Below are 26,851 nucleotides of genomic sequence, written 5' to 3' on the forward strand. Positions count from 1 at the left end.
TTTGCCTCCACAGCTTTGAACATAAAACTAAGCAGTTCAATAATATCTGACAATGGGAGATAAAGTGTCACAACTGATATATATATATATATATATATATATATATATATATATATATATATATATATATATATATATGCACATGCTGTTTGCTGAATTTGTAACTTTTTTTTTCATTTCTTTGTTCTCTTACAAAATAATATGCAATGCATATTATATTCCTGAAGAGCCTAAAGTATTGTTATTTTTAGGTTTACCTCCAAACTAGCGCGCCACTTGTATTGACTGCTCGCGCGCCATTTACCTGACGCGCACCTGCGGGCGTCACTCCCAGTGACACGGGCGCGCGCATCCCCATCCAGACTGCTCACGCGCTGGTAAGGGAACGGGATCCTCCGTGCCTCAGTCCGCTGAAAGCTCAGTTTCACCGGAGTGCTTCAAACTGTCTCTACCTTTGTCTCTGACAACGACGCGTCACTTTGATGGGGAACTCGATATCAGGGCGGGAAAATGCCTGTTATGAAGGGATTGCTCGCGCCACAGAACACATTTTTGGATACTATAGCGACGCGTTTTGACGGCACACGTGAGTTACCGCGATGGAATTTTACCCTATTTGTGTACAACAACTAGTTTGGTGTTTCTAATGAGACTATTTTTCCTTAAGCAGGACAGAAATGTATTTGTTTGTTCCTTTGAGTATACGAATGTTTGTCACAGCTGTGAAATTGACAGTATGTTTACTAAGCACATTAAAAACATGATTCATTAAATAATATTAGGGTTAGAAATGGGCATGTAATAGTGAAATTAGCTTCTCAAATGTGAATAATACAAAATGAGTAAGTGCAAATAAATCATGAAAAAACTCGAGATAAATAGAAATAAAAACACCATGCTTATAACTAGTACTAGCTAAATAACACTTATATAGTACTAGAATATTCTCAAATATTCTCTGTTTGTTTTATATGTTTACATGGTTTTAAAAAGTTCAGTGTTGTATGCATAATTTCGTATTTTATTTTTCAGTTTTCTGTGAAAAATCTTCTGTTTATGATGTGCAAACTATATGCTATAGTAGAGGAACAAACTCATCCTGGAACCTTTATATATATGTATATGTATTTCTGAATTTGGTTAATGTAGTTTTGCATCGGAAGTAAAATATTGCTTTCAAACTGGGCATCTGCTCACTCAGCACCATGGACAGCGCACAAGGGCAGCCCCTCAGTTATATCGGTCAGAGCACTTAGGCTGCCTTGATGCTTAGATCAGTGGTTCTCAGTCTCACAGAGCTGCACATTTTGGTCTTCCCCATTTCAGGTCTTGGAGGTGCCCTACTAACAATCTGATGAATTGAATCAGGTTTGTTAGATTAGGGAGACCTCCAAAAATGTGCAGATCCACTGGCTTATAATTTGGCTGTCCTAATGTTTATTTTTCATATAGAGCTCAAGCAGGGTTGGTAGAGATAACAGTAACAATCAGAGGGCTGTTTAATTAAAGTTCAGACCAATAGCCCAGATCATGCAAGAAAAAAGATGTGCTTAACGTTCGGATGAAATCCCTTGCGTGGCCCCAGGTAACAACCAGCATCGATCAAATATAATTGGTCGACCACAAAACAGTCAGGGCGGTATTTCATCTCAAGGCGTACTGTGGGGTTGTAAAAATGAGACTGTCTGGATTTCTTTTGTGCGATAAAAGTTTGCTGATTTCACTGAGCAAAGTCTGTCAGCTTTTATCGCTTTGTTCCAGACTGATTTGGTGTCCTAACAGAAAGAACTTGCAGACCATCTATGTCTAAGGTTTGAGAAATGAGAAACGATACTGTGTTTTATTAGTGCTAGAGCTCCCACCACACGAATCGTTCTCAAGGGACATGGTGTCCTTTGGGCTGCTGGGTCCATATATTACCAAACTGTGATGGCGTGTAACCATGTGACTATGGTTTGTCCTTCAGGGGAGACTACCTGTACGGTTGTCACACCTTGGGCTGCCACAGGTAACATAGCTGAGAATAGCACAGGAATGGTTGGAAATAGCTCCTGTCATATTGGAAGGAAAATTACAACGACACAGGGGGCGATAACAGAGAACTTCCCATTAGGCGACATCCATGGTGGCTGTCCAAAAATGATACATGTGGAGAGCGTTAACAAAGAGGTTGAATTTTGTTTTTTTAATGGTGTATGGATGTTGTGTTTATTACATTACAGACACAAATTAAAGAGCACACATCAGAAATGCGTTGCCAGTTTTTATTTTGTATGTGCTGTACAAAGCCAAATCATTTGTGAGGAAAATGTTATGCTAGTCCATACAAAATTGGCCACTACAATGCAAAAGTTTTCAGGGTTTTCAAGATATTCAGGGTGATTGCTGTCATGTTCCAGGTGGTTGCTACATGGTCTCTGTGTAACTCTCATCTCTAGAAATGTTTTGCTTTTCAAGCAAAACTAATTTTTTTGCCATTAGTATCATATGCCTGTTGTAAATTATAAATTAGACCTATCTTAAACAATCTGAAGTATTTTGCATATATTTTAAAGACTGTTTCAATAGTTTTTACCAATCCAATCACAGTCACTATGGTCCAAAACAACATGGCACCCCATTAAAGCAATAGTTCACCCAAAATTAGCTGTACATTTTCTCACCCTCACGTCGTTCAGGATGTTAATGGGTTTGTTTGTTCATCAGAACAGATATGGAGAAATTTAGCATTACATCACTTGCTCATCAATGGATTCTCTGAAGTAAATGGGTACCATCGGAATTAGAGTCCAAACAGCTGATAAAACATGAAAATATGGATTATTGTGATGTTTTTTTATCAGCTGTTTGGGCTCTCATTGTGGCAAGTAATCCACAACACTGAAAATGCTGAATGTTTGTAATAAACAAATTCATCTTTAAGGTGTTTTAACTTCAAACCATTGCTTCCAACTAAAATATGAATTCATAATCCCTAAAGATGCTTTCTCCAATGAAAAAGTCATGATGTTTGAATCAGGAAAGAAATCTACACAGATAAAGCACTGTCTACAAGCAAAAACAGTTCTAAACAAATATGTTGGGTGATTTTTATGTGCAAGAACAACAGTAAATGGATGTTTTCACTGGAGGATGCATAATTAAGGATTATGGATATTTTGGCCAGAATGACAGTTAAAAGTTAAAATTCCATGATGAATTTGTTTCTTATAAACTTACAGCTTTTCACTTCACATGATGGACTAGAGTCATGTGGATTGATGTTTTTATCGGCTGTTTCGATTCTGATGGTCCCATTCACTGTAGAGGATCCACTGGTTAGCAAGTGATTATGTAATGCTAAATTTCTCCAAATCTGTTTGGATGAAGACAAATGTCCTGGGGTGAACTATTCATTTACCTTTCATTATATGGACAAATAACTTATTTTTCTTGCTCAAAACAAAGAAAGTCATGCATGTTTTTAATGACACAAGGGTGAATAAATGATGACAGTTTTCTTATTTTTTTGATTAAACTATCCCTTTAATAATTGGGTTCAGAGTTTTTAAAAATAGCTAACCTTATGTATGATAAATAGAAATGTGCTTTCCTTAGCAAGCAACACTAATTACACCCTTTAATTAATAATCTTGAGCAACTTCCAAGTTACATGAGAAAGTCTGCTGACTTGTTTTTGTCAAGAGAAGCTATACATGTGTTAAACTCTCCTCTGCAGCTTCCTAATGTGTGTGCTTGCTGTTATGCGTTAATATTCCATCAAGACGAAAGACTCCAAAATACTCTTTTCACACAGATACCTGTCAGGACAGCATATGGTGGGTAATTACAGTAAAGCAGTGTGTGTGTGCCAGTTGCGTGTGTTTGCAGTTGTGTGTACCCAAAGAAAAGGAGAGAGTGTGGTTAGCTATGAAAGAGTAATTTAGAGTAATTTTGGATGAGTCCTTTTAAAAGAACATTTCAAGTAGATGCTTCCGTTGGTAAAATTACGAAGCGCAGGGTTAGACACCCAAGTCAGGTAATGGAGATATTTCAAGTGGTACACTCTTGCATGTAATGCATAATCACATTGCCAGCAAACTCAACACATATCAGGAACAAAATAAGGAAATTGGCATGTCTGCTGCACCTCTTTAGTTTGGAACAGATCTGCAGGTCTGAAAGACAGTAAAATTGAGGCTCTAGAATAGGAGAACAGTGCGTGTCTGTTGTCTGGACTTGGGATAGAGATGTCAGTGTGCTGTTTTTCTGTTGTTCACTGAACTTCACACAGAGCTGGAACTGAGCTCATCAGTCATCATTAGGGAAAAGAGAGAGGGACTGGAATCCTGAGAGGGAAAACAAAAAAGATGGACGGGCTAAAGAAAGCATGCAGAGAAATGAAGCAGCAGAACATGGTCTTTTACCTTTGCATATTATAGGTTAACATTATTGGATGGTGGAAAGAGGACACCATGAGGATGCACTCTGCAGTTTCAGCAGGGTTGTCTACATGGATCAGACAAGAATACAGATAGAACTCTCGCTCACTGTTTCAGAGTCTCCTAGAATGGAATTCTGGGATCGTGGCTGTCTAGACTTTCAGACCTTGCCATTTTCCTTTGTCTTATTAACATTCAGAGAATATTTTTGTGTGCTCTGGCATGAATTGAAACTAAATTTGAAGGGCCCTGCTAAAACGGTGACAAAAGATTATGTAACCACAGCAGATTAGTGAAATAAAAAGGTTGAAATGATTAGATACGATGGAGCCATTTCATACTCTTCCTATTGCTGCTTCGCACATTGCTGAAAGGATTTTAGCACCATATGCAGATGGTTTTAAATGAGTGTGTTTACTTTCTTGTCAGATCCATCATGCCAGTAGAGCTCATTAGCCTGGAGTATTTAAAATGGTAGTTTTTACTGAGATTCAGGAGTCAATTATACATAAAAACATACTTAGTTCATATCAGTGAAGAAGTTGAAAGTTTTATCCTTTATCTGTGCTCAAACCTGTTCTCAGATGTCAGTGCAAGACATTATACACGATGCATTATACAATGCATTCTTTCAAGGAAATAGGATTCAGAACAAAAAGACAGTCAAGATCTCAAGCCAGCAAAATCAAGGCTGAGCTAAAAACATACTTAATCATAAGCTCTCTAAACCTTAAGAGTTTGAAGGATGTCTCCTACACTTAGAATACTCGTGTACAGCTTATTGTGTACTGTGCAGTGAATACTGTACACTTGCTGTCTGTTGTTTTTTACAAATAGAATGTTAATCAGTATGTGGTATGCAGTGAAAACAATGCATAGCTGTCATCGCATTTAATTCAGAGAGATATGTCTAGTTATGATTTTGGAAAATGAAAATGGCAGTTTTTTACTTATTTTCTTTTAAACTGAAATACTATGAGTGATTTTTTTAAACTGTGCTGAAGCGCACAATTGACAAAATTAAATTAATTGACTTTCATTGTACAGGCAAAACCGACTGAAATCTTCTATTTGTGTACTTTTTGACAGCCGGTTTGGAATGATTTAAGGTTCAGTAAATATTGACATAATTTCTATTTTTAGGGTGGAATTGTAACAAGTAGTCAGAGACGTTCGGATCCATATGCAGTAGTTTATTATCGAGAATAGTCAAACAGGCAGAAATCATAAAACAGCGTCAGGTATGTCATGGGATATCCAAAATCAGAAACAGTAACAAGCAGAGGTCGGGGCAGGCAGCAGAGAATCACAGTCGGTATAAACAATCCAAGATCAGACACGGAAGGAAAAAAAACACATGGAAAACTCCATGCCAGACAGAACTAAACAAGACTTTGCAATCTTTAAGAGTCTAAACACAGTATATATAAGGGGGTGGTAATGGGGAACACCTGGTGGTGATTAGCCCTTAGCACAGGATTATGGGAAAGGGAGTAGGGAATGGAAATGGACACCAAATACAAGAGTCTTGAGTAGAGTGCCCTCTACTGGAGTTCATGGGTACTCCAGCTGATGATCGTGACAAGAATGTCCCTTTAAGTCATCTTTTTTGCAATTTTATTTTGTGCCAGTAGTGATGCAGAAATTACATCTTGAACTATTGATGTCACAGAATTTAGTCCATGAAAGGTCAGGTTTAGCACATTGTAGTTCATGTAGTGTGATAATGCACATTGAGACAGTAAAATTGCATGCTAATAAAACATACTATTTACTGCAGGAAGAATACAGGTATTATAGTAACAGTGTTCAGTTCGTGTTTCTCATAGACTAGAGTCATTCATGTAAATCTCACATCCAGTGTACGTAGCCATACTCAGCCCACCTTGAGTCTCTGTTTAATGCAAAAAGATGCTTCAAATGCAAGACTGCATTGCAATAGAAGGTTCCAGCATCTGTCCTGCCATTCCCTCCCTCAAACATCTCTCCCTCTATCTCAAGCAGTTGTTCTCTCCATTTCTCTTTTCCTTGCGTTCTTCCTCCCCTCACTAATCATACTGCCTCTTTAAATAGCTCTCAGGTGTTCCTGTTTGGGACATAGACCCACAAGAGGGGGACAGAAGGAAGAAGTGTGTGTGTTTTATACGACAATCTGGGGCAGACGAGAAATGTGGACATTCCCCCTCTCTCTCCTGCCTCAACCCCCTTTTCCCCTCCATCTTTTTTACATGTTTTTCAGAGTAGATATGCAGTTTCTTTGATAAACACACACACACACCCAGTTTTTACAGTCTGGATTCAATCTGTCCAATTAAACAAAAACTGACAGCGTAAACCACATGAGGTCTGTTATGGAAATGAGAGAAGATACATATATATATATATATGAATATATATGAATATTAATTTTTATTTTTTGCTTGTACATGCTGTCTGTGACAGTGCACACATGAAAACATGTCTGGGGATAGGATAAAGATGCATTTTGAACAGCAAACATATACACTGTATGCATATATTTAGATAAAACACAAATATGCTTAGATATGCTTAGATATAGACAAACACCCAGCCCCAGTTTTGAATGAACAAGTAGGTACAGTATTTTCAGCTGTTGTGGTATAGCTGGCCGAAAGGTTATGACCTGGGAGTGAGTAGATGGACAGTAAGAGAGAGAGATTTCTCTTCTGGGATGTGCTGTCATCTTTAGACTGCAGAACCAGTATGGCTAGTAAGGCCAATTTGGTATGCATCAATGTCAGTGATTGTGAAAATATTCCTAGAAACTGTTTTCAGTCATTATTTTTGTATGTTTTTGCTCTGTTGATTCTGTCACAGTGCTTAATCAAAGCCACATCAGATGGGCGTACAAATAACAGGCTATGCAGGATAACAGAAGGAAATTCTTCTGTTTTGAGCCTGGGTTATTATAGTTAACTAAAATTAAAATCATTGGAAAAAACAAAAACATTATTGTTTCCTAAAATAATATAAATATTAACTGAAAAAAATTGTGCTAGTTGCCAAGGTAACATTTCTAATTTTCAGTGTAACCTGATAACAAAAATTTGATTTTAAATTCAATTTTGTAATGAAACTAACGGTTGCTCACTGATACTAAAATAACACTGTTATGTCCACACTCTTATGAATTAGAGTAGATAGGAATTACATTATCTGCCTTGTGCCTGAAATTTTTTTTTCATAAACTCTGGGAGCCACACCCATGAAAATGATCATAAGAGTTACAGTGTTTTAATAAAGATCCTGACAATTTCACCTGTTAAATCTGGTAATAGTCACATTTCTTCACAAATAAATTTTGTGAGAGATGTCCTAAAATGCATCTGCTTGTAATGTATTTGCTAAAATTAAAATGGAGGAAGATTCTTTTTTATTAAATCACTTTTTGACATTGTTGGTTTGATCAATAATAAAAAAAAATATCCACAGTTTAATTCTGTTATTGAAATTCTGTCATTAAAAATATTGATAAGCCCATAATTATTTTCCTTTTCCTTTTTATAATGGACAATATTATGCATTTGGACTACTATTAATTCAGCATGCAAAAACTGAAATATGTTATAGAAAAAGCATATTGCTTTAATTTTAGTGTTCGTAATAGTAGAGGAGGAATCTCTGGGATTCTGTAGATCTCAGAGAATTATGTCAAGTTAATATATTAAACAAATACTTGAAGTTTTATACTGGAGAGTTTGTGTATCTTTGCTTTTGTTACATGTGCACAGGAACTCCCTGACATGTGCTCATAAAGGGCTTCACCCAAAAAACGAAAGATTATTGAAGATCATTAGTGATCAAAAATCATTAACTCACCCACATCGTTCCAAATCTGTATGACTTACTGTATTATGCTGAACACAAATAAAGATATTTTTTAAGACTAATGATAACCAAACATTATTAGTTCCCATTGACTTGTATTTTTTGTCCACACAAAGGGAACCAAAACATTATTCAAAATATCTTCTTTTGTGCTCCACAGAAGAAAGAAAAGTCATACAGATTTGGAACAACATGTGGGTGAGTTAATGATGACAGAATTTGTATATTTGTGTGTAGTAAATGTATTAAAAGGGAATGTGACCTTTAAGAAAATCCCATTCATTTAGTGCTTGATTTTTGCAATTTTTGGTCATTGACTGTTTGGCGCCAATAAATGTTCACAGTTCATTCTGCTGTCTAACTGGTTGTATGCATTTATGAATTGTTACTCTCTTTCTTTACTTTACTTCCTATACCTTTCCTCTTTCTGTCTCTCTCAGCAGCATTCTTTTCCCTGCCATTTAGATTTTCCTTTATTGCTGTTATTTCTCTCTCACCGTCCCTCTTCTCATATCTCTCTGGGTCTGACCCCCCAACACGTACAGTGTTATAAATGAGTGCCTAACTTTACTTTTGCTTATGTGAGCAGAACAAATCTCAGTAAAGTTGTTCAGGCCCAAATGTCTGTCTCCTCGCCATGTGAACGCTTCTCATAAATGGCAGTGTTTAATAATGCTTGTGCTTGTCAGTCTGGGGATTCAGAGATGAGGCTTGCGAAGGCTGTCCTTCGAGAAACGTCTACAAGGCAGCGTTGTTGTATTCATTTATAATGCATGGATGCTATTAATCTGTTTTGACACTATGACAGGGTAAAACAATAAAACAAGTCAGAATACCAAAAAATTATCCAGGCAGGAAATTGGTTATGTAATAACATCAAAACAAAGCCTTTTCACATGAAGAGCAGCTAAAGCTTTCTGTCTAAGGCATATCATGCAAGGTCATGTGACTTATAATGCTTTAGAGACATGATCCAGTGAAGTCATAAAACGTAACTGAATTAACCAATTAAATTAGAAAGAAAAAAATTAACCAAACTAACTTACACAAACTTAGACTAACAGTTTACCTAACTTAACTGTTCAATTGTAAATTAAACTGTAAACTTTAACATTTTCTAAAAATCTAAGAATCCTGCTGTATTTTAGATTATTTGTAGTTTACAAAGCACTTTTTTGGGTAGTGAAATTGATGGATGGAAGCATTACAGCATTGTTGTATATTCAGCATCAATTTCAAGTATTCAGTCGTTTATGCATCAGCTTCAGCTTGCTTGAAATGATTTAGACTTCAGAAAGTTTTGTTTCAAGAGATTTAAAGGTACTGTAAAAGAGTGAACAGATAAGAGACAACTGTGGTTTAGTGAACATAACAGGGCATTTTTGTACCTGATTTGTCTCTATTCTGTAACAAGAAATGTATTCCAACATGGCCTGTAGTAAAACAGCAAGCTAAAATCCTATGGGAGCATGTGGTTAAAATTTAATAAGGAATAAACAGTAACAATAAACATTAGTAAGCTAAAATCTTTGCTTATTTTTGTGTTTTTCTAACAGACAGCAACTTCATTCTGGCCAATGCACAAGTGTCCAAAGGCTTCCCGATCGTGTACTGCTCGGATGGATTCTGTGAGCTTACTGGATTTGCCCGAACTGAGGTCATGCAGCAGAGCTGCGCATGCAAGTTTCTGTATGGGCCAGAGACCAGCGAGCACATCATTCTTCACGTGGATTCTGCGCTTGAGGAACGTAGCGAGCTCAAAGAGGAGATAATGTTCTACAAAAAGAATGGTGAGAAGAAAAAAGTCCTCTGTGATGTTGCTGCAAAGTTTGTTCTACATGTAAAAACACACAATGTAATGCATTTTGACAAATGCTAGAAGTGTCAGGTTGAGTTTCATTTGCGTTGATCTTGGGAATTTTGCCATCTCTAAAACTTTTAGTAGCAGTTCCACCGTTTAAAGGATTCCAGTAATAATGCATGGAAAGTAGTGTGGTCCATCACTAGTAATAGCACAAGGAGATATTACAACACACCTCGCAAGTGAAATCTCTAGCCATTGTTAGAAGCAGATGGTTTTATTAGAGCTGGTTGGCCAGAAGCACCAGAGAGACTCTAAAGTCGGATTACAAACTAAAGTCCAGCAGGTGTGCAGATTTATTTGTGGAATTTATGGATTTCATACACCACACTGTCAATCCTTAAAATGCAAATTTTAAGATTAATTTTCCTTAATATGGTATATCTCACTCCCTTCCACAGGTTATTTTTCTGTGAAATGGTACATTTTGAGATTTGAGATGAGTCAAAATGAATGTTCTTTACCTTTTGCTGGATTAGTAACTAAAATGTACCATAGTACTATTTTTGTGTGGGTGTTATAGTGGGTGTTATAGTGGTTTATAAATATGGTATTCATTATGGTACATTATGGTACCACTGCAGTACATTCAGGTAAATTCAATTTTATTTGTATAGCGCTTTTTATGATATAAATCATTGCAAAGCATCTTTACAGAAAACTAATGTTCCTATAATATTTAGTAGTAGCTTATCAGTGGTGACTCAGTTTATGCATGTCTGTATTATATTATATTCGTATACATCTTCAAACAAATCTGTGTTTTTTTAGTACTTTATTACACCACTTCCTCTTGCTCATTGTAATACATTACAATATGTATTATACTTTATTATATTACATTACATTTTACAAATATTTGTATTTCGTTTGCTAAGGTCTTACAGTACATCTTTAAATGATGGTGTGGCGTTTTAACACCTCCCTACCTTTTCCTCGTGCTCATTCTCCTCTCCCCCTTTGTTCTGTATTGAATGGAACATCTCCAGCACACTTGTTCTAGAGAGCGTTATTATTTCAGCCCCTTTTTCTTCTCCATAATGGTGAGGCTTTTTCATGAGGAAATGAGAGATTTGACAAAGACTTCGCCAGCTGTGAGCAGTCAGACGGAATTCCCCTAGAGGCTTCCAGTAACGGCTACTGGTGGAGAGACAAACACACACACACACACACACACAGACGCATATTAGCTAAATACACATATAAATGCCCTGTCGCACACATACACCCACACCACTCAATACTCACAGACAAACAAGCATTCACACACACACCTACATGGGAATTGAATACCATAATGGTTCCGCTCGTTTTGGATGGACTGCTCTTTTTTGGTTCAGGTTTTTTAACATTTTAAATAAACTGGAAGTAATGTATTGCCAAGTACACTAAAAATGTGCTTCCTGTGGGAACAACTAAATTAACTAGTTTTAATCAGGTAGCCATAGCTCTTCAGTGTGACTTTCCTCATTGACGCGTTTTACTGAAAGTGAAAGTGAAGTGACATTCAGCCAAGTATGGTGACCCATACTCAGAATTTGTGCTCTGCATTTAACCCATCCGAAATGCACACACACAGAGCAGTGAACACACACACACACACTGTGAGCACACACCCGGAGCAGTGGGCAGCCATTTATGCTGCGGCGCCCGGGGAGCAGTTGGGGGTTCGATGCCTTGCTCAAGGGCACCTAAGTCGTGGTATTGAAGGTCTTAGGTGCCCTTGAGCAAGGCATCGAACCCCCAACTGCTCCCCGGGCGCCGCAGCATAAATGGCTGCCCACTGCTCCGGGTGTGTGCTCACAGTGTGTGTGTGTGTGTTCACTGCTCTGTGTGTGTGCATTTCGGATGGGTTAAATGCAGAGCACAAATTCTGTGTGAATGTCTCTTACTGTCTATGTATGTGTTTATGCATTTTGCCTTTCTCAATTCCACTGCAGGTAGTGTGTTCTGGTGTCTGCTGGATATTGTGCCTATCAAGAATGAGAAGGGAGATGTGGTCCTCTTCCTTGCCTCTTTTAAAGACATCACTGACACCAAAGCCAAATCTATACTTGAGGAGAAGAAAGGAGGTTTGTACACGATGAATGGGTTTATGTGTGTGCATGTTGTTTTTTATATAATTGTATTGTTCCCAGACATTTCCTAAAAATTAAAAGCGGAAAAAAAGACTAAATCTTAAAATTTGTAATCAAAATATGAATGATCAAAATGTAGTGTACTGTTTGACGAGGAAACAGCAGTGTTCCAGCATAATCATGAACCATGTGTGGAAAAATAAGGTAAATATTTTTATTATGCTTCAATTTCAGTTAAGCTGTATTTTTATGAAATTATCCAAAAAATTTTTTTAAACACAATTTCTGCTGCAGAATGCTGTTAAATACAACCCACAATATAAGTTGTTGAGAAAATAGCAACCCTTTATTTATCACCCTGTCCCGTATACGGGACGCCTTCATTTACTTCACCCATTTCAAAATCAGACATTGCATTAACATGTAAATGGTACATCAGTATCATGATACAAAATGTTTTCATTCATGAATTAAAAAAAATTTGGATTGTGCACTATAAAGTCTATGTTCAAAAATGTGAGTGACAGTTAAGGGGATAAGGGGTTAAAAAATGACAGTTCATGTATATACATGAAGATTTTTGCTAGACAAATTAAACTAGTGAGAGTTAAAAAATGTGTATTAAGGGATTTTATTTCACAGTCCACAAGGCCAAATGTGTCAGTCGTGTAAGAAAAACCCTCATATGATCCCATTTGTGCTTGTCTCGTTAAGGTGAGGCGGGATAAAAAACTGTTTATTGTGTGACCGAATCCAGATCAGGTATTGGCCTCAAGCACCAAAAGAAACCCAGTGCAACTGTGTCTGTCCTCCTCGATTTTTCTTTTCACACTTTTGCCTTTTGTTCCTTTCTCTCTCTACCCTCCTTCTCTGTGTTCCTCGTGACCTGTGCTGCTAGTAAATTGGGAGTACATTTATTAGGATCTGTAATAAGTGTTATGCTGCTGGTCTCCCTGCTGACTGCAGTCTTTTATGGATGAGTTTCTGTCGCCCCTCTCCTCCTCAGGCCCTGCAGGCAAAAGTGATCTCTATCCCTCTCTAATAACCAGCTTCCCAGCTTTCTCTCTCACTTCCTAGCCCTTCATCTCTTTCTCTATCCACGTTTCTCTCTCTGTCTGGCTATCGCTCCATCCCTTCAGTCCTTTTCCTACTCCTGCTTTGGTTTCCCTTGGTACCTTGTTCGGCAGGGTTGCAATGAGTGACATTTTTCCCCTGTTGCCCTCGGCGATCGAGACTGGCAGCCTGGCTGTCTGCTTGTTTCCACAGCTGGTTGATTTAAAAATGCTACATACTACACATTCGTACACACACACACACACATACACACACATACCATACTGGTCAATATCCACAGAGACTCCACACATTTCATACGTTTTTATCTCTGTGTCTAACAGTGTAACCATTGCACTACAGTATTCCTGCTGGCACTTTTTGTCTGTTTCATTTTTGTTTTTGCTTCCAACAAGAACTAGCACAGTCAAAACATTCTGTATGTTGATTATGCAGTGAATTTGCTTTCGCCAACCTAGGAAATATTATAGTGATGGGTACTCATGTCACCAATGACATTATGGTATTCGGATCATGTGTCACCTGAGGTGTGGTTATGAGTACATCACATATGAAATATTGGTGGGATCCCTAACTTGAAGAACCTCTTTCTGTATCATCAACACAAGAAAGACACAACTGATAGACAAGAGTAATCAACAACTGCTGAATAAATACCATAAACGAAAAATGAATAGAGTGCATAAGATGCATAAATTGCAAGTGATTATGTTGGGTGTTGTTATGTCAGAGCTACTTTATTTGGAAGATAAACTGTTGCTACTCTGAAACAAATAAAGTGAAGAACCTTATTATGCATCAAACAAATATGAAAGATAATTTGTTATCAACTGCAATCAGCTATATTAACATCTAATGCAAATTAGAAAAATCAAACAATGATAATATACAACAATGCCAAGGTCTTTGGAAGAGGTTTTGATAAGTGATAGTTCCGTTCTCTGTGGTTGAGTGAGCGATGACAGTGACTTCATCCAGTGGTTGTGCTGGTTACAGTGCAGTGGGGAAAGGAGCAGGAATCCGATTCAACAGTCTTGAACATGAAGCATTGTAGGATGCTGATTAGAGCTGCACGATATAGCGAATGTGATTGTCATGCATATCTCATAGTAAATCTCCAACACGTGCTTTCAGATGGAGCAGACGATTTAATCATGTGATTCTAAAATCGAAGAAATCATTTTGCATTTATAAAAAAAGCTCTTTGCGTATCTTGTCAGTGAACTACGGCTCTGTGTAGTAAATGCTGCTCCATCTGAAAGCACATGAAAATACCACATTTAATAATGGTAGATGAGTGTTTGAAATAAAACCTGCTGTTTTAAGCAGTGGTAATGTGTCAGTTAGCATTGCATTATTATATACTTGATTATAAATAAAAATTATAATAAGCAAACTCAGATAAACCATATATTCAGCAGCCACTATAGGCATTTCCTGGGTTTGCCTTGCAGTGTATTTGGAGTTTCATCGCGAGAGCGCCCTCTGGCCTTCAGATGGAGATTTACTGCTAATCACAGAACCGTGCTTCACTGAAAGATATGCATGACAACTGCAGCTTCTGCCTAATCTTGATTTATCGCCTTTGCAATTTAATTTTGATTAATCATGCAGCCCTAATGCTGATCTCCTGGAGCACCAAAGGGTCCTGAGATCTGGAACACACAGATGTGGCCCTGGAAGTGCATTATGGTCTTTTAATAAGGCTTGAATACGCAAGCAAAAGTAGCTTGAAGTGAAGGTTTGCTCACCGGAGCTTAACCTTGTTGCAAATGTCTGTGTCTTCTGCCTCTCTGGGCTAGAGACTCAGAACGGGTTGTTTCTGTTGCTGTCCCTTTCCTTGCAGGACTGAGACTCAGAATGGGTATCTATTCCAGTCTCTCTGGATGAAAGACTCAGAACGGAGGTTGATATTTAATTGTCTCACTGCAGGGCTGACTCAGAACTTCTGTGTTTCTGTTAGTGTCATTCCCTTTCAGGACTTAGACTTAGAACTTGTTGATCTGTTAGTGTCCCATCCTTCGCAGGACTCAGACTCAGAATGGAGGCATCAGTTGCTGTCCCCTGTAGTGGGCCACAGGCTCCGAGTAGTTGTGTCTGTTGCTGCCTTCCCTAAAACAGGCCGGAGACTCAGAACAAGGAGTGTCTTTTGGGAAGGTACCTCAATCCCTTTCTGATGAGGAGGAGATTGCAATCTGGCGCTTCTCCATTTCCCTGCAGTGATTGGCTGTTTCTATCAGTGTGGGGGAACATGGTGTGGCCCACCCTTTTTTCTTCCTGTGAAACTTATTTGCATAGTCCAAACACACATTTAGAAAAGTGTCACTAAAGCTTTACCAATGCATTTGTTGCTTACCAAACCACAACCAGAATATCTTTGTCAATGTTACAAACACATTAAGTCCAAACATGGTGGAAGAAGACTGAACTGTCACGAATGCGTTCATTTCTCCATTAACAGCTGAGTTTGTATAAGATGTTGCACAATACGTCGCTGTCACTGAGAATACTTTTTTCTCTGAATAAGTATAAGATGTGTTTGTCGTAGTTTGCATTAGTTTAAAGGAACACTCCACTATTTTTGAAAATAGGCTCATTTTCCAACTCCCCTAGAGTTAAACCGTTGTGTTTTACTGTTTTTGAATCCATTCAGCCGATCTCCAGGTCTGGCTGTAGCACTTTTTTTTAGCTTAGCTTAGCAATGATCATCTGATTAGACCGTTAGCATCTCACTCAAAAATTACCAGTTTTGATATTTTCCCATTTTATATGTACTAAGACCGATGGAAAGTGAAAAGTTGATGATATGGCTAGGAACTATACTCTCATTCTGGCTTAATAATCAAGGAACTTTGCTGCCGTACCATGAGTGCAGCAGGCACTTATTAATTTTGTTATCAGCAATTTGGCAGCAATGTTTCGGGGGGTTTGTTTGAAGGTTGGGTTGTTCAGGTTATAGTAATCCATAGTGTTTTTTGTTTTGTTTTGTTATTTTCAGCAGCAAAGTTTTGGATTTTCAGATGAAGTTTGGCTTCTTAAAACAATCTATCCTAAAACACTTTTGTACTTAGGAAATGCATCAACACTGGAAATAAATCCGCATTTGTTAAACCATTTCATGTGGACTTACATCTCCAGTCTAGGATGTCCTCTTATCTAACTGGTTTAGTTCAAGACCTCAAAGACTAAATCAAATGAATCTACTGCAGTATTTAACAGTAACTGTTCAACATGGGAATGAGAACAGCAGAGCCCCAACCAGAGGAAACCACTGGTGTAAAGCAGGTCACCAGCAGAAAGGAAGTTATTCTTGTGTCACATCAGCTTTTGTATAACAGCGGTATGGAGGGCAATAGAAGAAAAACAGGCCACTTTGAATAAAACCACCCTCAATGCATGGTAGTATTGATGAAAAGTCTTTTTCTTCGCCAAGCAACAAAAACCACTCTCTGAATTATACACTTTCATCCAAACCAATGCAATTATTTTTCTGTGTACATAACATTTTTGGAGCAGGAATTCAAGATTTTAGGGGATGATGGCCTCAGATGTTTTCATAGATACTGTACCTTGCTTGTTATTTCAAGTATCGTACCAATACCAGCTCTAGTCAATGTACTGTAATGCTGCAAAGCTTGAGTTATTACAGTGTTTTTTTATTTCATTAATTTTGCTTATTGTATTTTAAAATAAGTAAAAAGAAATGCAAAAACAGGATATATAACAACCTCAGTACCATAGGAATTTGCTTACTGTGTCCTCCGGTGTTGGTGTCTTTATGAATTAATCAAAAAGTATTTTGTGCAGTGTGGTTTTGTTTCTTGATGGATTGTATCCAACATTGCCCTTAACTTTCATAACAACAGTCCAACCTTTCCTCAGAGTGCCGGCGCGAGAAGGCCAAGGGCGGGTCTCCGTTTGGCTCCACTCGGCTGCGATCTAGCACAGTTCTCTACCATATTTCGGGACACCTGCATAACCGTCACAAACAAAGTAAAATCAAACTTAACAAGGTGAGACCATTCAAATATTAAGGGAAGAGAAAAATACAGAAACTGAAAGACAAAACAGAACAGAAGTGACTTTACCAGAATTGTTCTCGCTCTATCTAGAATGTTTTTGGTGATCCACCTGCTCTTCCTGAATATAAAGTCGCTGATGCCAAGAAGTCCAAATTCATTCTTCTCCACTTCAGCACCTTCAAGGCCGGCTGGGATTGGCTGATCCTTCTGGCTACATTCTATGTGGCTGTGACGGTGCCGTATAATGTTTGTTTTATTGGTGATCAGGACTTGACACGTAGCACCACTGTCACTGATATTGCCGTCGAGATTCTTTTCATCATTGGTAAGAGAATTTTGATCTTTGACATTATGTTAAATCGGTCAATTATGTAGTATGTTTTTCCACTGTGAGCCTGATTTTGATTTATGACATTATCTTTGTTGTATCACATGTATGTCTTTACACATGATTCTAATCAGGTCTTTAAATCAATTTCAGGCTCTTTGACATCTTCCATTAACTCTCTGTGGTACAGCACTGCCACAGGGCAACATATCTTTTTCCTTTATTTTCCTGCTATTTAGAAAAAATGTAATTGCATTGTATGAATTAAAAAGGCAATGAAGGATGAACTATAATGTATTTTAACACTGTTCCTGAACTTTGGTTTGGCTTTGTGACTCTGGTAATGCCTCTATTTAGAGCACCCGGTGTTCAGATTTGGACGCATTAATTTTTCATTTTCCTATTGTTAGTCTGCGATAACAGCCAGCTTGATATATAGCTAGCAGAAAAGCATTTTTGCTGTTGTGAATGCTTCAGTGGACATGCTCCAAATGCTGATGGAGTATTTTGTAAAGACGCTGACTCTACTCTGTCTGTTGCTTCACCAGATATCGTGTTCAGTTTCCGCACTACGTACGTGAGTAAGTCGGGGCAGGTGATCTTCGATGCGCGGCAGATCTGCATCCATTACCTGACCACCTGGTTCATCATCGACCTTGTTGCAGCTCTGCCCTTTGATCTCCTTTACGCTTTCAAAGTCAGCGTGGTGAGTAATGCATAGATTAAAACTATGTAACTTATGTATCAGGGACAAAAAATCAGTGTGAAGTTCTGGGCTTTCGAATGCATTTTGAATGTATTACATTTGCATGATTTTGCAGAAAAAGCAGATCCACACAGAATCTGTGCCTGCAGAAAAATTACATATATATATATATGTTTTTAAGATTACTTTTGTTGCCATATAACTCTTACTTAAATGTTATCTAAATTAAAAATAGTAAAAATCAGCAAAGACAATTAAATATATAAAATGTCAGCCAATATATTTCCATATTTTGTTTCCATATACATTTACTTGAAGTTTATCAAAATTAAAAATAGTAAAAGTTAGCTTGAACTATTCAATATATAACACATCAGCCAATATACAGTGGTGGCCAAAATTATTAGAACACTAGCATTTTCACCAGCTGAAAATAGTTTTCAGTCAGCTATTTTCTTATCTTTTGCTGGATGTGTGTCAGTAGGAAATAACAGTTTACATTTCCAGATATCCATTTTGCCATTAATTGTAATAATCCAGTGAGAGTTTTGTTTGCGCAAGTCTGACAATAGCCAGTGCACCACAAAGAGTTCTGATCTCATCATCATCCAGTCTGTCTGGAATGACATGAAGAAACAGAACAAACTGAGAAGAACTGTGGCAACGTCTCCAAGATGCTTCGAGAAACCTATCTGCAATGCTACAGTACTGTTGAAAGCTTTAGGTACAGTACTTGTGTAAAAATGCTGCAAAATGGGGATGCTGTCAAAAACAATGTCATGAATAGATTTGATTTATCATTTAACTTACATTAACTAAATGAAATCAGCATCTGGTGTGACCATCCTTTGTGTTTAAAGCAGCTTTTTCCCTAGGTGTACTTGCACATACTTTTTCAGGTAGCATTGGAGACAAGTCTTTTGATGCATCTTGGAGATGTCGCCACAGTTCTTCTGGATTTAGTCTGTCTCAGTTTGTTCTGTTTCTTCATGTCATTCCAGACAGACTGGATGGTGATGAAATCGGATCTCTGTGTAGAGCACTGGCTGTTGTCAGACTTGTGCAAACAAAAATCTTATTGGATGTTTGGATTGTTTAATGTTTGGAAAAGTAGTAAAAGATAGAAACAACTGACTTAAAACCATTTTTAGCTATTGAATATACATCATATAAAAATAGTTTTCTAATCATTTATGCCACCACTATAAACCCTGTGTCAGTTTTTTATTTTATATATATATATATATATATATATATATATATATATATATATATATATATATATATATATATATATATATATATATATTTTTTTTTTTACATATTTTTGCAACATTTCTAAAATGTTCATGTGTTATATGGAATTATGATGTATTTTCAACCAAGTTTTTTTTCAAAGTAAACTACAAGTCATGTTATGGTTATGCATTTTAATAGATTATTGTGGTTTTAAAATATTGCAACACATACAGACTTCTACCTAAATGCATTGCTGTGAAATCATCTTGCTAGATGCACTTGCTAGAAAGAGGGAATCTGTAACACAAACAGTAGGTCATGGTTTTTAGGAATGCATGAACTGATAAAATGCATGCCTTGAATCCAATGTAAGATGAAAGCGTCTGCCAAATATGCAAATGTATAATAGTCAAGTACTTTCAGTGCATTTTACCATGTTGAAATACATTTACTGTAGAAGAGCTTCCTCTGATTAACTGCATAAAATGCAAAAAAAAAGTTCTCCACCTGGGCCTGCTTGAACAGTCATGCCTAGTTTATGAGTTTCTGACATATCTTTTTTTAGCACATTCAGCACCGTATTTATCTCAGTGATTTGTTTTGCACTTCCTTCCTTAAGTGTAAAACAAAATATTGAGCAGCAGCTGGGTGACCCTGAGTGGGTGGACCTTGAAGTCCTTTTGATGACATCATGGATGTAGATCTTTTAATGAGTGGTCCTGGGTTCAGGTACAAATAAAGATGTACTGTATAACAGGCTCTAAAATTGGCTGACACTGCCTCTGATGACTCCTCTAAAAGGCAAGGGTCACAGGCTCCTGGTTTTAATTCACAGAAAAAGACAGTCAGCTTTTCTGGCCAATCCAGACTGGCAAAATCGCAAAATCACTCACAGTGATGACATGCAGTAATGAAACCCTGCATCCCTCTGTACGGCAACACACAGCGAAAGAGCGCTTGAAATCCACTGAGGCTTATTAAGAGAGGGAGAGTAAAATGCAGTGGACTCTACTTGAGTGTTTCTCTAGTACAGACCTCTTTGTCTCTGAGATGTTCCCTTAAATCTGCTCCAATTACAGATTGCACCTCTGCTCCTTTGGTATCCCTTCACAACTGCCCTTCAGCAGCACCACACACACACGCACACCCACCAACACACACACACACACACACACACACACACACACACACACACACACACACACACACATTTGTTTTTGTGAAAAGTGGGGACATCCCATAGGCGTAATGGTTTTTATACTGTAGAAACTGTATATTCTATGGCCCTACACCAACCCTACACCTAACCCTAACCCTCACAGGAAACTTTGTGCATTTTTACTTTCTCAAAAGCGGGGACATGGGTTATGTCCTCATAAGTCACCCTCTCCTTGTAATACCTGTGTCATACCCATGTCATTATACAGAGCTGTGTCCTGATATGTCACAAAAACAAGAGTACACACACAGAGAAACATCAAAAGTAAAGAATGATGTTTCTTTTATTTTACTCTTCTCTGTTTTCCTCCTTTGATTTTTTTTCATGGCCTATTTCCATTCCTTTTCAATTCCTCTTACAATTGTCTTTTTTCCCCCTTTACCTATCATACCAAATTTCCATTCTTTTACTTTTAATTTTTCTTTACACTAATTTCTTCTTCTTTATTTTTGCGTATACTTTCTTTTCTTTTCCTTGATTAATTTTTTTCCTGACCAATTTCTGTTCCTTTCTATTTTCCTTTTCCATTTCTTATTCTATTTTTTTTTTCTTTCCTCTCCTTTCTTCTTTTGATTTCCTTTTTCTATCGAGGCTAGTTTCCTTTCCTGTACTATCTTCTTTTTTCCTTTTACCTTTTGAATTTCCTTTCTCTATTATGACCAGTTTCCTTTCCTTTCCTTTCCTTTCCTTTCCTTTCCTTTCCTTTCCTTGTCTTTCCTTTCCATTCCTTTCCTTTCCTTTCTTTTCCTTTCCTTTAATTTCCCTTGATTTATTTATTATTTTATTTTTTTACTTTTCCTTTCTTGGCCATTTGCCATTGAGTTTCCTTTTCCTCTTATTTCCTTTTCCTAGCCAATGTTCATTAATTTACTTTTTCCCCCCATCATTTTCTTCTCTTTCATTTTCTTTTCCTTTCCCTGTCTTGGTCCAATTCCATAGTTTGTATTCCTTTCTTTTTATTCTTCTCTTTATCCTTTCCACTCCTTTCCTTTCATTTTTGTTCCTTTCAATTGCATTCCTTTCACTCTCTGTCATCCCTCCTGTCACTTCCTTTCCCTCTTCAGCCACCTTCACATTGTGAGTGTTATGATTGTATTAGTCGGTGATGCACATAAAGCTCAGTATATGAACCCCTGTCGTGGCCTTACCCTATCCACCTCCATTTTCACCCTCCTTATCTAATTTTCAACCAGCTGTTAAGTTCAGCCTTTTTGTTTCTCCAGTGACATTAATGTTCATTGGTTTTGCTTCTGAGGCCATGATCTCCTGATGTTTATTAATATTTGATTGTCAAGTGAAAGATTGTGGCCATTACAACGTGGATTATTATTTAATACTGCAGGGACATGAAAGGCTTGGTTCTTATAGGGGTTGTCTGTCTGATTATAATAAGAGAGTCTGTGATGAATATTGCTGACTAGTAACCGCCTGAAGGTCTAGACAAACTGATCTAATAGCAGTGTGTGCACATCTGTTACTGACCTGGTAGTGTGCATGTGTGAAAGTTCGTGTTCAGGTTAATACAAAGTGTTATTTTTATGTATGTAGTCATAATGAGTCTACGGTTATGGAATATATATGGACTATTTAAAACACTCTCACTTGCTCATTCACTTTAAACCTGCTTTAATACATAAAACATTACACATAAAAGGAATTTATTCCTTCACCCTGCTGAATGTATAGAATAACATGTCTGCAGGGTCTAACATTAACTTTCTGAATATAAATTTTGGTTTTACACATTTTATGTTACTGTGAATCTACTGATGAATTAATAAGAAATACTGATGAACTGCATGATCTTACAGTACTGCATTAATTGAGTTCCTAGTACTTACATGTCACTATTGTTGAAGTAAGATGTACTATTAGTAAGGTAATGTAAGGTAAACATGGGCAGTCTTTAAATGTTTAAAAATTTTTCTGATCATGAAACTCTGTTTTACATTATCTTTACAAAAATGTTTTGTCCATATAAAATTGGGATATTATTTCTTGCTTTGTGACAGATTCGGTCGTTTTTTAGAGCCATTAGCTTTGTGCAGCGCTCAACAGAATTTGAAGATGAGATTTTGCTCCCCATATTTTCATTTTGGTGTCACTGCACTGAGTTCTAGGAGAAAACAAATTTCCTAAATAAACTTATGATTGCGTAGATGTAAACATTGTTGAAAATATGCATGTTATGACACATGTAAACATTTTATATATATATATATATATATATATATATATATATATATATATATATATATATATATATATATATATATTTGAATATATATATTGCATTATTTACAGTAATTTGCATTATCAGCAGACTGTTGTTTTTAGAATTAAAATTAAACCATGGAATGTTTTGGCTGGTGTGACTGATTTATTTGTCTGTTTTAAACCCTGAATGACACATTTGACTGTTCTTTTCCAGTTTGACAGTAATGGAGAACACATAACCTTCAGAAAAGAGGATGATAATGATTGTCAAACTGAAAAACACACATACTTAGGAATTTTGCTTTGTTCTCTGTTGTTTGTATGTTTATAATCTTCGTATCCATCAACTGCAGTCAAATTCTTTGTGGTTTATTGTCTTGCTCATTAGTGGGTGGTTTATTTCCTTTCACCTGAGAAAATGTGGTTTTGCATGACTGAGACGGAGAGAAGCGGAGAGAAAAGATGTTTTATACCACCATAATTGGCCCAAACGTCTCTCAGTCTAATGATGATCTCTTAAATATTTTAATCCCAGTTGTCTCAGAGCTTGTACCTGCATGTCACACCATTATTCAATTATGCTAAGAGATGTTTTTGTTTGTTTTATTGTACATTTTCCCTCTGTATTCACTTGCTAAAAGTACAATTATATGAATATGGTTTTGACTTGATGGTTATACTGTACCACAGTATCACTGCAGTACTTTATTGATAGAATCTAAGAACTTCCATTCTGTTGTGTTAATTAGGTTTTAACTGATTTGGATTTATTGCACTCATTTAACATCACAGGCACGTGCCCTTCACAACCATCAAATGCACTTGCATACAGAGCAAATCCTTGACAGTTAATGTGTTTCCCCTTTCCCCTCTGCCAGGTGTCAATGGTCCATCTGCTAAAGACCGTACGCCTGCTGAGGCTCCTGCGTCTGCTGCAGAAGATGGACCGCTACTCCCAGCACAGTACGGTGGTGCTGACCCTGCTCATGTCCATGTTTGCTCTGTTGGCTCACTGGATGGCCTGCATCTGGTATATCATTGGCAAGAAGGAGGTGGAGAGCAATGCAGACACCTGGGATATTGGTGAGACAAGCACACGAAATTGACTCATTGACACACAGACAGAATGGAAGATAAAAACTAGGCTTGTTATGCTTGACATGCTTCTACCTGCATTTTAGCAAAACCCCTATACATACGAATAACAGAAGTCGTGGCCTAGCGGTTAGCGACTCAGACTCGCAATCGAAAGGTTGTGAGTTCGAGTCCCGGGCCAGCAGGAATGGTGGGTGGGGGGAGTGCATGTACAGTTCTCTCTCCACCTTCAATACCACGACTTAGGTGCCCTTGAGCAAGGCATTGAACCCCCAACTGCTCCCCAGGCGCCGCAGCATAAATGGCTGCCCACTGCTCCGGGTGTGCGTTCACAGTGTGTTCACAGTGTGTGTGTGTGTGTGTGTGTGTGTGTGTGTGTGTGTGTGTGTGTGTGTGTGTTCACTGCTCTGTGTGTGTGCACTTCGGATGGGTTAAATGCAGAGCACGAATTCTGAGTATGGGTCACCATACTTGGCTGAATGTCACGTCACTTTCAAGGCACTGAACCCCCGGTTGCTCCTTGGACACTGGATATAGCTGCCCACTGCTCCGGGTGTGCCCGCCCACTTGGATAGGCTAAATGCAGAGCACCAATTCCAAGTATGCGTTGCAAAACGTGCAGTAAGCAACGTAATAATATTTTGCAGAAATGTTGCCACAGGAGAGTTTTTTTCCATTATTAGTAACACTGAAAGTTTTATTAAATCATCTTTATTTTAGTTTTTGGTTTACACAGAAAAAAGAAAATCAAACAGGGTTGGAATGACATGAAAACGAATGATATTCATCTAAAGACGAACTATCCCTTTAATTTCTTCATTACTAAACTGAAGCAGTATTGAACAGTGTTTTAATTGATTCTGTGAAAGTCTGGGTCTCTTAACTGTAATCAAAGCGGAATTGAATCTGATGAAAATAGTTCGTTTTGGCTTTGAATGGATTTGTTAAAGTTGAATTATGGACGTAATATGAATTGATTTAATCTGATGTGTTCGGAGCGAGACGGAGAGAGAGAGAGAGAGCGATGAAGACATCAAGCGATAATGGAAGGCAGAATTTATAGTTACAGAAGAAAAGCGATAAGCCTGACACTGTTAGATGGTGCTCTGGACGGTGATAGTGGAGGAGAAGGAAGATGGGAAGAATGCACCAGGGACAGCAAGCAGCCAAGTGAGTGTAAGAGTGAGCGAATGGCAAACAAAGCAGTCACCCAGACATCGTGCCGCTGGCCTTTCTCTCCATCTTGACTGAAGGAGGGGCTGTAATTAGGCCCAGTGTGCTACTCTATGGTCCGTAATGACGGATCGCTGTAAAAGTACCGCGTTCCCACCACCCGGTCCCCGATCAGTATTGATGGAAAGCTGCTTCTTCCCCTCGGCATCCAACCACTGACCCCCGACCTGCTCTGATGGGCAGTTACTATAGCAACACTGGGCTGGATTCTCCTCTCTGGTACCCTGTTTTAGATAGTGTAGAATGTGGCAACTGATGGTTCCCTCCTTATCAGCAAACACAAAGATTGTTTCAGGAAGAAAGCAGCGTGTTTGATGACCTGCCTTCCGAACAATTGCTGTTAGTGAGGAACTGTTTTCATGAAACTTTGTCCTTTGTTTCATGAACAGTACTGTTACATCAATTATTTGGATTGAAAAACAATGTTGAAACATTAATGTTATTCATAGTGTTTACATAGTTTACATAGTACTTTTTTGTTAAAGCAGTGTTGTGAACAACTGTTGTTTCGGTTTTGAAACTTGGGTCGGAATGGTATAAATTGATCATCATTTACTCATATTATTTTCTTTCTTAAGTGGAATATGAAATGGGATAATTTCAAGATTGTTTATTCTACTTTTTTTGTACAATAAAAAGTTTTTAATAAAAAAACTAAATAGAAAAACTAATTGATAAATAAAGTGGCACCTATAAAAATATTTTATTAAAATTAATTTGAATTAATTTATTTCTTAGGATCCAAACAGGGATGAATTTAGAAGCCAAACCAAACACTTCCATATTTTCCCTATTTAAAGACGGTTACATGAGTAGTTACACGAGTAATTATGGTGACACAAAATAAACAGTGGCGATTTCCTGTGTCACCATACTTTACTTGTGTAACTACTCATGTAACTGTCTTTAAATAGGGAAAATAAGGAAGTGTTTGGTGGCTTCTAAATTCATCCCTGTTTGGATCCTAAGGGATGAATGGTGCTAAGCTAAACACTAGCATAATGGCGTCGCGCTCTACAGCGATTAAAGTGCACACACTGAGGCGGGAGAGGTACGGATCAACTCGTCTAAGTTGAGGGAAAAACATAGTGGAATATGGAAAAACAATGCATTTTCTTTAATAATATAAAACAAATCTTACTGACTTTAACCTTTTTAACAAATGTGCATGCAAAATGTTATATTACATGTTTGTTTAGAATATTAAATTAGTAAAAATTTGATTAATTTGAATATGCCCAAAACCTTAACCAATAAACATAACTAATAACCAAAACCAGAAACGTTGTATTTAAAAAAAAAAAATTCTCTATAATCCTGCCGCTTAACAGCCCTGAAACAGGTCACTGTATGCAAAGTAGTGTGAACACATTGTAAAAAAGCTATTTTTGTGTTCTACAAAAAAAAGAAAAGCTTACGGTTGAGTAAATAATGACAGAAATTTCCTTTTTATTTGAACAATTCCTTTAACCGTTGTGTCATTGCAGTGCATGCAAATTTTCCACCATA

General features: G+C 37.4%; 1 protein-coding gene across 1 annotated transcript in view; it reads left to right on the forward strand.

The window, feature by feature from the left end:
* Window positions 1–351: 351 nt before the first annotated feature.
* LOC127979076 (potassium voltage-gated channel subfamily H member 8-like) overlaps window positions 352–26,851 on the forward strand; it is a 47,459-nt gene continuing 20,959 nt past the window's right edge. Inside the window, exons 1-7 of the mRNA XM_052584194.1 lie at window positions 352–586; window positions 9,827–10,060; window positions 12,072–12,203; window positions 17,166–17,296; window positions 17,396–17,630; window positions 18,182–18,339; window positions 23,893–24,097. Coding sequence (XP_052440154.1) covers window positions 511–586; window positions 9,827–10,060; window positions 12,072–12,203; window positions 17,166–17,296; window positions 17,396–17,630; window positions 18,182–18,339; window positions 23,893–24,097 — 1,171 coding nt within the window. The 5' untranslated portion in view covers window positions 352–510. The remainder of the gene's footprint in view (window positions 587–9,826; window positions 10,061–12,071; window positions 12,204–17,165; window positions 17,297–17,395; window positions 17,631–18,181; window positions 18,340–23,892; window positions 24,098–26,851) is intronic.

Source organism: Carassius gibelio, chromosome B19 (assembly GCF_023724105.1).
Source record: "Carassius gibelio isolate Cgi1373 ecotype wild population from Czech Republic chromosome B19, carGib1.2-hapl.c, whole genome shotgun sequence".
Taxonomy (NCBI): domain Eukaryota; kingdom Metazoa; phylum Chordata; class Actinopteri; order Cypriniformes; family Cyprinidae; genus Carassius; species Carassius gibelio.